This window comes from Staurois parvus, unplaced genomic scaffold (assembly GCF_062004578.1).
Source record: "Staurois parvus isolate SC_StPar_1 unplaced genomic scaffold, SC_StPar_1.0 ptg001542l, whole genome shotgun sequence".
Classification (NCBI taxonomy): Eukaryota; Metazoa; Chordata; class Amphibia; order Anura; family Ranidae; genus Staurois; species Staurois parvus.
This window is the reverse complement of record NW_028319338.1, coordinates 99464-111262: the sequence shown is the minus strand read 5'-3', so window position 1 is coordinate 111262 and position 11799 is coordinate 99464. Positions and strand designations below refer to the sequence as shown.

Sequence of the window (11799 nt, the reverse complement as noted above, 5' to 3'; positions counted from 1 at the left end):
AGAAGGAGGGAGAGGGAGAGAGAGGGAGAGAGAGAAGGAGAGAGGGGGAGAGAGAGGGAGGGAGAAGTAGAGAGAGGGAGAGAGATCGGGAGGGAGAGAGAGGGAGAGGGGGGAGAAGGGGGATGGAGAGAGGGGGAGAGAGGGGGAGGGAGAATGGGGAGAGAGAGGGGAGGGAGGGGGGAGAGAGAGATCGGGAGGGGGGGAGAGGGGAGAAGGGGGAGAGAGAGGGAGGGAGAGAGAGAGAGAAGGGGGAGAGAGAGGGAGGGAGAGGGGAGGGAGGGGGAGAGAGAAGAGGGAGAGGGAGAGAGAGAATGAGAGGGATAGAGAGGGGGGAGGGAGAGAGATCAGGAGGGAGGGAGAGGGAGAGAGAGGGGGAGAGGGAGAGAGAGGGGGAGAGGGAGAGAGAGGGCGAGGGGGGGAGAGAGAGAATAGGAGAGAGAGGGGGGAGAGGTAGTGAAGGAGAGTGGGGGAGGAGTGAGGTGTATGCAGCGACGGAATGAAGTTTTCATAAATAAATTGGTGAATAATGTAATTATGAGGATGAATCCAGAGAACGATGTTTATAAATCTGATGGAAATGTTTGTATTTTGTTGGGTGATGTAATTATTATTACATGGAGTTTATATAGCGCCAAAGGGTTTGCACAGCGCTGTACAATAGAGGGGGGGACAGAACATGGCACAGTACAACAACAACAGACAGCGTACGAGGGGTGAGAGGGCCCTACTCTTTCGAGTTTACAATCTAGGATCTGTAATGCTCCTGCGCTCCGTCTCGTATTGCACCTCCATGGCAGACGATGCAGTAAAGTGGGGAGATAAATGTTGCTGCGATATAATCGTCATTCTATATATACTGTATACACACTACATGGATTGGATGAAGGCAGGAAAGGGTTAAGTGGGAAGGTGTAGGAGGGGGGAGGGGAGTGTGAGTCCCCCATCATCAGCACATGGAGGGATCCTCCTGTATCAGGAGAGATGTACTTCCTCCAGTCTGGGCCGCCCCTTCCTCTCCATACACTGTATACAATGTGATCTCCGCCAGACTGACACCCCACTGACCACCAGATGAGACCGACCATCCCACCGAAGTGGGGTCACCAGACACCGATCACCTGTATGCTGCATGTCATTCTCGGTATCTGTCCTTATTCTGTATGTATGGACTCTGCACAGTCCCACTTCTCCTGTCCTGGATGCCGGGTGTCATTCTCGGTATCTGTCCTCATTCTGTATGTATGGACTCTGCACAGTCCCACTACTCCTGTCCCGGATGCCGGGTGTCATTCTCCGTATCTGTCCTCATTCTGTATGTATGGACTCTGCACAGTCCCACTTCTCCTGTCCTGGATGCCGGGTGTCATTCTCGGTATCTGTCCTTATTCTGTATGTATGGACTCCGCACAGTCCCACTTCTCCTGTCCCGGATGCCGGGTGTCATTCTCGGTATCTGTCCTTATTCTGTATGTATGGACTCCGCACAGTCCCACTTCTCCTGTCCCGGATGCCGGGTGTCATTCTCGGTATCTGTCCTTATTCTGTATGTATGGACTCCGCACAGTCCCACTACTCCTGTCCCGGATGCCGGGTGTCATTCTCGGTATCTGTCCTTATTCTGTATGTATGGACTCCGCACAGTCCCACTTCTCCTGTCCCGGATGCCGGGTGTCATTCTCGGTATCTGTCCTCATTCTGTATGTATGGACTCTGCACAGTCCCACTTCTCCTGTCCTGGATGCCGGGTGTCATTCTCGGTATCTGTCCTCATTCTGTATGTATGGACTCTGCACAGTCCCACTTCTCCTGTCCTGGATGCCGGGTGTCATTCTCGGTATCTGTCCTTATTCTGTATGTATGGACTCTGCACAGTCCCACTTCTCCTGTCCCGGATGCCGGGTGTCATTCTCGGTATCTGTCCTTATTCTGTATGTATGGACTCTGCACAGTCCCACTTCTCCTGTCCCGGATGCCGGGTGTCATTCTCGGTATCTGTCCCCGTTCTGTATGTATGGACTCTGCACAGTCCCACTTCTCCTGTCCTGGATGCCGGGTGTCATTCTCGGTATCTCTCCTTATTCTGTATGTATGGACTCTGCACAGTCCCACTTCTCCTGTCCCGGATGCCGGGTGTCATTCTCGGTATCTGTCCTTATTCTGTATGTATGGACTCTGCACAGTCCCACTTCTCCTGTCCCGGATGCCGGGTGTCATTCTCGGTATCTGTCCTTATTCTGTATGTATGGACTCTGCACAGTCCCACTTCTCCTGTCCCGGATGCCGGGTGTCATTCTCGGTATCTGTCCCCGTTCTGTATGTATGGACTCTGCACAGTCCCACTTCTCCTGTCCTGGATGCCGGGTGTCATTCTCGGTATCTGTCCTTATTCTGTATGTATGGACTCTGCACAGTCCCACTTCTCCTGTCCTGGATGCCGGGTGTCATTCTCGGTATCTGTCCTTATTCTGTATGTATGGACTCTGCACAGTCCCACTTCTCCTGTCCTGGATGCCGGGTGTCATTCTCGGTATCTGTCCTTATTCTGTATGTATGGACTCTGCACAGTCCCACTTCTCCTGTCCCGGATGCCGGGTGTCATTCTCGGTATCTGTCCTTATTCTGTATGTATGGACTCTGCACAGTCCCACTTCTCCTGTCCCGGATGCCGGGTGTCATTCTCGGTATCTGTCCTTATTCTGTATGTATGGACTCTGCACAGTCCCACTTCTCCTGTCCCGGATGCCGGGTGTCATTCTCGGTATCTGTCCCCGTTCTGTATGTATGGACTCTTCACAGTCCCACTTCTCCTGTCCTGGATGCCGGGTGTCATTCTCGGTATCTGTCCTTATTCTGTATGTATGGACTCTGCACAGTCCCACTTCTCCTGTCCTGGATGCCGGGTGTCATTCTCGGTATCTGTCCTTATTCTGTATGTATGGACTCTGCACAGTCCCACTTCTCCTGTCCTGGATGCCGGGTGTCATTCTCGGTATCTGTCCTTATTCTGTATGTATGGACTCTGCACAGTCCCACTTCTCCTGTCCTGGATGCCGGGTGTCATTCTCGGTATCTGTCCTTATTCTGTATGTATGGACTCTGCACAGTCCCACTTCTCCTGTCCTGGATGCCGGGTGTCATTCTCGGTATCTGTCCTTATTCTGTATGTATGGACTCTGCACAGTCCCACTTCTCCTGTCCCGGATGCCGGGTGTCATTCTCGGTATCTGTCCTTATTCTGTATGTATGGACTCTGCACAGTCCCACTTCTCCTGTCCCGGATGCCGGGTGTCATTCTCGGTATCTGTCCTTATTCTGTATGTATGGACTCTGCACAGTCCCACTTCTCCTGTCCCGGATGCCGGGTGTCATTCTCGGTATCTGTCCCCGTTCTGTATGTATGGACTCTTCACAGTCCCACTTCTCCTGTCCTGGATGCCGGGTGTCATTCTCGGTATCTGTCCTTATTCTGTATGTATGGACTCTGCACAGTCCCACTTCTCCTGTCCTGGATGCCGGGTGTCATTCTCGGTATCTGTCCTTATTCTGTATGTATGGACTCTGCACAGTCCCACTTCTCCTGTCCTGGATGCCGGGTGTCATTCTCGGTATCTGTCCTTATTCTGTATGTATGGACTCTGCACAGTCCCACTTCTCCTGTCCTGGATGCCGGGTGTCATTCTCGGTATCTGTCCCCGTTCTGTATGTATGGACTCTGCACAGTCCCACTTCTCCTGTCCTGGATGCCGGGTGTCATTCTCGGTATCTGTCCCCGTTCTGTATGTATGGACTCTGCACAGTCCCACTTCTCCTGTCCTGGATGCCGGGTGTCATTCTCGGTATCTGACCTTATTCTGTATGTATGGACTCTGCACAGTCCCACTTCTCCTGTCCCGGATGCCGGGTGTCATTCTCGGTATCTGTCCTTATTCTGTATGTATGGACTGTCTGCTTTGTGTTGTGAACTTCTGAAGAATACATTCTAGAATCTTTCACAAAGATATTCGAGAAACATTGTAGCGGAATATAACAATTGTGTTGGGACTGTATTGATTTTATTGAAAATGTATTGATTGTATGGGGACTGTATTGATTTTATTGGAAATGTATGGATTGTATGGGGACTGTATTGATTGTATTGGAAATGTATGGATTGTATGGGGGCTGTATTGATTTTATTGGAAATGTATTGATTGTATGGGGGCTGTATGGATTGTATTGGAAATGTATTGATTGTATGGGGGCTGTATTGATTTTATTGGAAATGTATTGATTGTATGGGGGCTGTATGGATTGTATTGGAAATGTATTGATTGTATGGGGGCTGTATTGATTTTATTGGAAATGTATTGATTGTATGGGGGCTGTATTGATTTTATTGGAAATGTATTGATTGTATGGGGGCTGTATTGATTGTTTTGGAAATGTATTGATTGTATGGGGACTGTATTGATTGTATTGGAAATGTATGGATTGTATGGGGACTGTATTGATTTTATTGGAAATGTATTGATTTTATGGGGGCTGTATGGATTGTATTGGAAATGTATTGATTGTATGGGGGCTGTGTTGATTTTATTGGAAATGTATTGATTGTATGGGGGCTGTATGGATTTTATTGAAAATGTATTGATTGTATGGGGGCTGTATGGATTGTATTGGAAATGTATTGATTGTATGGGGGCTGTATGGATTTTATTGAAAATGTATTGATTGTATGGGGGCTGTATGGATTGTATTGGAAATGTATTGATTGTATGGGGGCTGTATTGATTTTATTGGAAATGTATTGATTGTATGGGGATGTATTATGTTGGGAATGAAATAAATGAGTATTGGGAATGTATCCATTGTATTGGTTATGGAATGATTCACCAGACGGCCATCACTGATCACTGTGTATATTTGTAGATGAACATCATCTTCAGATTCCTGCCTCTCCGGTGAGAATCACGCTCCTCTTCCCCATCTCGCCTTCATTCTACCAGGATGGAGGAGGAGAGGATGACGATGACGGAGACGATCTTGAGTCTCACTATGGAGATCATCTACCTGCTGCTTGGAGAGGTGAGGAGGATTCTGGGAATTTCACACTCCATCACACTTATATTAAGGGCTTATAGACAAAATGAACAATTGTGCTCAAATGTTTGGAGAATTGGGAATATAGAGGATGCACCATTTATGTTTTTGAAGAACCCCGTTTCTTTTATTTCTTATGAGATTCATATTCCGTAACTGAAGGTGATACCCGAATGGGCCAATCATACAACAGAACATGGCAACAAGTAAACCAATGAAATGCCCCCTGTTCAATAGTCTGCACCCCCTTAGTTCTTAATCCTGTGTATGGTCCCCTTTATCATCAATGATGGCGGTCAGTCTCCTGTAATAGTTGTCTGAGGCCCCCGAATTCCTGCAGGTGGTAGAGCTGCCCATTCGTCTCGGCAAAATGTCTCCAGGTCATGCAAAGTCTTTGGTGGTCTTGTGTGAACCGCAGGTTTGAGATTTCCCCAGAGCAGCTTGATGATATGAAGGTCAGGAGACTGTGATGGCCACTCCAGAACCTTCACTGTCTTCTGCTGTAACCACTGAAGGGTCAACTTGGCCTTGTGCTTTGGGCCATTGTTGTGCTGGAAAGTCCAAGAGCCGCTTTTGTGCAGAAGAATGCAAATTGTCCTCCAGTATTTTCTGACAACACGCTGCACACATCTTGCCATCAATTTTCACAAGATTCCATGTGCCTTTAGAGCTCATACACCCCCAAAATATCAGTGAGCCACCACCATGCTTCACAGTGGGGATGATATTGTTTTTGTTATAGGCCTTGTTGACCGCTCTCCCAACATGGCGCTTATGGCTGTGACCATAAAGCTCTATTTTGGTCTTGTCACTCCAGATTACAGTGTGCCAGAAGCTGTGAGGCGTGTCAAAGTATTGTTGGGCAAATTGTATCCGGGCTTTTTTGTGACATTGGCACAGTAAAGGCTTCTTTCTGGCAACTAGACCATGCAGCTCATTTTTGTTCAAGTATCGTCATATTGTGCTCCTTGAAACAACCACGCTGTCTTTTTCCAGAGCAGCCTGTATATATCTGAGGTTACCTGTGTGTTTTTTTTTTATATCCCGAACAATTCTTCTGGAAGTTGTGGCTACAATCTTTCTTTGTCTACCTGAACTTGACTTGGGATCAGGAGATCCCCGAATTTTCCACTAATTAGTAAGTGATTGGGCAGCACTGACTGGCATATTCAAGGCTTTGGACATCTTTTTACATCCTTTTTCATCTTTAAAAATCTCCATTACCTTGTTACGCAGGTCTTTTGACAGTTCTTTTCTGCTCCACATGGCTCAGTATCTAGCCTGCTCAGTGCATCCACATGAGAGCTAACAAACTCATTGACTATTTATACACTGACACTAATTGTGATTTAAAAAGCCACAGATGCGGGAAATTAACCTTTTAATTGCCATTGTAACCTGTTTGTCACCTTGTATGTCTGTACCAAGGCTGAACATTCCAGGGGGCGGAGACTTCTGATCAGGGGGGCGTAGACTTCTGATTCAGGCCATTTGGGGGATTTCTGTTATTAGGATTTAAAAAGGATCCAAACAATTATGTGATAATAAATGGCTTCATATGATCATCATCCTTCAATAAAAGACAGTTTTTTGGCATCATCAGTCAGATTTTCAATATCAATGCCAAAAATGTCGCCATTTCTGCCGGGGGAGGGAAACTTTTCACTACTAATGTATTCTTTTGTTATTGGTGGAATGATGAAAGGTTAGCCCTGTTGGGGTTTTATTGCGGTCAGTGTCCCCACTGTGGAGATTCACCCTCTGCAATTGTCTTGGGGGTTCCACAAAACGTCCTGGACCACATTGGGTCATTGACATCTCCCAGGAGACCCGGAGTTGTATTTACATTCTGCAGGCAGGAATTTATGCGGTAGTTTGGTGGGTCCACCAACAGTAAACCCGACTTGAACCCACACTCAAGAGGTATTTAGGGTATTAACAGGCATGAGGTGACCATCACTGTGGCTGAAGATGAAAACCATGTGGTGACCTCATGTCCCCAGCCAGGGCTAGGACAAGGTCATGTGGCAACCAAGATGAAGATACCACACCAAGAAGAGCTATGAGGTTTGTGCAATATAGAATTTCAGGTCACTAGAATATTGTCATGGTCAGACCAGGGGATTAGTTGTTGGAGAAATTGGTGGTGAACAAAACAATGGTCAATCCGGGAGTGTGAAATGTGTATAGTCCTTAGAGATGGAATAAACTTCCCTCTATGCATCAAGAAGACTTGTGGAATCTTAAAGATCCCTGAATGTTTCAGATGCATAACCACTTGAGCTCTGGAAAATTTTACCCTCTTTGAGACCAGGCCATTTTTTGATATTTAGCACTGAGTTACTGTGACGGGAGTCACTTTGGGTGGGGGGCCCATGGAACCCAGTGCACTTTGGAGAGGTGGGGAGACCCCAGTCTCGGCTCACCATATCCCTCTTATGTGTAAGTCACCCTGTGCCTGTTAGGGATACAGGGTGATCTGTCCTAATATTGGGGGGGGGGGGTTGTGGATTGATTAACGCCATGTGGTTGCATCCCATTGTTCTATTGTGTGTGTCTTACTTGGGAGCAAACTATTATGGGATGTATGTGTTTGTGTATTGGCTTGGTGGGGGGTGTTTCCAGCAGCCCTCCCTCCTGATGGGACTGTCTGTTGGTGTGTCTCTTGTTAATAAAGGTAGATTGCTCAGCCCTGTGTCATTATGCAGGGAGGGGGGCTTGTTCCCTTGAATGTATATATCTTGTATCTGTGTTAAAATAAAGTAGTCTATTTCCTGGTTTACTTCAAGACTGGTGTCGTCTAGTCATGTACGGTCTGCTGTGGTCGGTGTTCGGACAGGGAAGCGGTATTATAATGGAAGTAGACAGTGCAGATTGGGTTGGTTCCGTTACATTGGTGGGAAGCGGTGGGATTGTGCTTCCTGGCTGTGAACACGTCCAAACCACCACCGGGATTCACGATCAGGAAAGTAGACGTCGGTCACCCCAGTGTAGATATGGACCTGGCATCAGAGTTCCCGGGGCTGCTGCGGATCGTCCTTGCAACATACCCCAGGACTGTGTCTACGCATCAGTACCTGGAGCTCAGGCAGCGGATTCGGGTGGTGCTTTGGAGTGGAGCCCTCCAGGTTGCTGATATGTACAAGGGCAAGTACTATCCAACCCCAGGGGAACGGGCCAGGAACCATCGGAAGTTACGGATGCCATTCCTGGGAGAGCGACTTCAGGAGCATTGGGTGACTGAGTTGGACAGGCTGGTCCAGCAGGAGATAGAGCTGGACAACCGATATCGGGCTCTGCAATGGTACGCAGAGCAGAAATATCTTGGGGTGACAACAGAATGCTCTCCAGAGGGATATGACTTTCGTTGCCCTGGATTGCTGTGGGAGAGCCTTACAGATCATTTTGTGTTTGGCGATGAAGGAGAACCTACCCTTGAGGACCTGCGAGAAGACAGAGAGGCTATTTTTGGTCTCACAGGGGTCTCGGAGCTTGAACCAGATCTGGAATACCTGCTGATGAAAGAACAGCATCTGAAAAGGGCATACAGGCAACTGCTAAAACATGTTCAGCACCATGCCCAAGAATCGGCAGTGGAAATTCCAGAGATTGTCGTCCCCAAACCTAAAGTGCTGACGAAAGGGAAGAGCTCTGCTAGCCTCTGCCCAGCGCTGGTAACATCTTCTGGGTTCAACGAACAGGAGATGGTGAACCCCAATCCCCAGACACCAGTTCCAGAGACTGGGGATTTGATTGACTTCCCTGCTAAGGAAAAACAACCTGGTAAGCCTCCAGCAGAAGAGCTGGCAACAGGGCCAAACATTGCTGAACTCTGCCCAGCACTGGTAACATCTTCTGGGTTCCACGAACAGGAGATGGTGAACCCCTATCCCCAGACACCAGTTCCAGAGACTGGGGATCTGATTGACTTTTCTGCTGAGAAGGAACCAGCCGGTCCGCCTCCAGCAGAAGAGCTGGCATCAGGGCATGGCGTGGTTGACCTTTGCCCACAACAATCAGCACCACAGGGGCTACAGGAAGAGGATGCAATCGGCACCTCACAAAGGCAGCTTGAGCTGATGTCCGTGGATGGGACTTCGGTCTCCACTGACACAACTCCAGAAGAAGGTCTGGCATTGGGACCGGAGGTTGTCAGCCTTACTTTGCAAACACTGGGGGATGTCCATCATCTCAAAGTGGATGAGAATACAGTCACCACCTGGATACCCCAGGGATGCTGGGCAGTCGGCCCAGATCCCCCATCGCATGATGGAGTCGGCCCAGCCACCCTGTCTTCTCTCCAGTGGCTTACAGGACTTTAGGGAGAAGGACCAATCCGTACTTCTCCCCAGCGGCGGGTATGTTCTATGAGAGAGGTTGGCTGGGTGAGTAATGCTTTGTGTGGGACAATTTGGGGAACTGTGTGGGTGCTGGCATTGGAGAACTGGAAGTACAGACTAACTTCGGAGTCCACCCGTCTGGGGTTTACTCCTGTGTTTAGTCTCCTTTCGAAAGTGGAGATATTTGACGGGAGTCACTTTGGATGGGGGGCCCATGGAACACAGCTCACTTTAGAGAGGTGGGGAGACCCCTGTCTCAGCTCCCCATATCCCTATTATGTGTAAGTCACCCTGTGCCTGTTAGGGGTACAGGGTGATATGTCCTAATATTGGGGTGGGGGGTTGTTGATTGTTAATGCCATGTGGCTGCATCCAATTCTATTGTGTGTCTTGCTTGGGAGCAAACTATTATGGGATGTATGTGTTTGTGTATTGGCTTGGTGGGGGGTGTTTCCAGCAGCCCTCCCTCCTGATGGGACTGTCTGCTGGTGTGTCTCTTGTTACTAAAGGTAGATTGCTCCGCCCTTTGTCATTATGCAGGGAGGGGGGATTGTTCCCCTGAGTGTATATATCTTGTATCTGTGTTAAAATAAAGTAGTCTACCTCCTGGTTTACTTCAAGACTGGTGTCGTCTAGTCTTGTATGGTCTGTTGTGGTCGGTGTTCGAACGGGGAAGCGGTATTCTAATGGAAGTACTCAGCGCAGACTGGGTCGGCGCCGTTACAGCTACTTTAACTGGTAATTGCGCAGTCATGCAACGTTGTAGCCAAACAAAATTTGTATCATTTTTTTCACACAAATAGAGCTTTATTTTGGTGGTATATGATCACCACTGTGGTTTCTATTTTTTGCAACAACAAAAAAAATAAATTAAAAAAAATTAATTTTTTTTTACTTTTTGCTATAAAACAAATCCATTCAAAAGAAAAAAAAATCAAATTTCTTTATAAATTTAGACCAAAATGTACTCTGCTACATGTCTTTGTTAAAAAAAATCCCAATAAGTGTATATTGAATGGTTTTCGTGAAAGTTATAGCGTCTATTTTGGTGGTATTTGATCACCACTGGGGTTTCTATTTTTTGCAACATAAAGAATAAAAATTATAAAAAGAAAAAATAATTTTTTTTTTACTTTCTGCTATAAAATATATCCAACAAAAAGTAAAAAAAAATCTAATTTCTTCATTTAGGCCAAAATGTTCTCTGCTACATGTCTTTGGTAAAAAAAAAATCCCAATAACCCCCAGTTCACATATATGCGGCCGCGCGGGCCGTGTTTTGCACGTGCACAAGAGCCCATTCATTTGAATGGACTCCCGTGCCCCTGACACGCAGGGAAGAAGTCCCTGCACTTCTTCCGAAAACGCAGACCTTTGTCCACGCACTTCTTCTGAAAACGCAGCCCGCACGGGAACCTCGGTTCCCAGTACGGTTGCGTTTTCCAGTGCGGGCGGCGTGCCATTAGAACTAATGGCACCCGCCCGCGGGTCTGCATTTCTCTGTGCGGGTGGTGCGGCTGCACAGATTTTCGTGCGGATCTGCAGCGGCACCACCCGCACAGATGTGAACTCTTTGAGAAATAGAGAGAACGTTCCCTCTGTACAGAGCTCTGTGATTGGACATCAGCTGATCCTAGCCGCGAATCATTGCTGACTGGCTCCTGCTGTGTGGCTGGCAGCTTGGAGGGGGGGAATGGCCCTAAACCCAGAAGCAAGCAGCGGCGTATGGGTACAGCTCTTTTCCTGTGCAGGCCACCTGTCCACAGTACATTGCGGGCGGTAAAACAGCAAGTGGATAATTGGAGTCTGAGGCATCTGCGGGGACATGTATGTTTTAGAATTAAGCCCCCAGATATGAGCTTTCAGCTGGAGGGTCCCCTTCTGATGGCCATGGAAAGTGTAGAGCAAACGAGGTAAGACAGGTACTTGTTTCAGCACTACCCCCTTAGGAGTCGTTGACGTTTTTGGGTCCCCCTATAGCCAGGCAACACTCATTTTCTACAGGCTTGCATTCCAAGGACAATAAACAGTCCTTCAGCTTGTTTTTTGGGGGATTTTATTGGGGCTTTTGAGCTCGGATGGGGTAAGGGGGTGTATGGGATGCCCAAGGAACAGTAAACCAAAGACCGAACTTCCTGGCAGCTAAGTCTTTACACAGCAAAAAGTCTTCTTGAAGAGGTCTCCAGCCTCTCCTGGTGTATCACGTACCTGGTGATGGAGAACCTCAGTATCACGTACCTGGTGATGGAGAACCTCAGTATCACGTACCTGGTGATGGAGGCCAATGGAGGGAGGGCTTCCCTTGCGGCTAAGTTCCGGACTCCCCTGAGAGTGGGACAGCGGGAGTCAGGCCCAAAGTTGCACAGGTCGCCTGTAGGAG

At 48.0% G+C, this 11799-nt stretch overlaps 1 protein-coding gene across 4 annotated transcripts in view; it reads left to right on the top strand.

Moving 5' to 3' along the window:
• The first annotated feature begins 952 nt into the window (after positions 1-952).
• LOC149435322 (uncharacterized) overlaps positions 953-11799 on the top strand; it is a 29295-nt gene continuing 18448 nt past the window's right edge. The window contains exons 1-2 of one of the 4 annotated variants that reach the window (XM_089662787.1): positions 953-1120; positions 4909-5064. Coding sequence is in view for 3 of the 4 variants with exons in the window: in XM_089662785.1 (XP_089518911.1) it covers positions 4987-5064 (78 nt within the window). In the remaining variant the exon portion in view is untranslated. Of the gene's footprint in view, positions 1142-4908; positions 5065-11799 lie in introns of all 4 variants that reach the window. The other 3 variants (XM_089662785.1, XM_089662784.1, XM_089662786.1) reach the window with 3 other exon arrangements.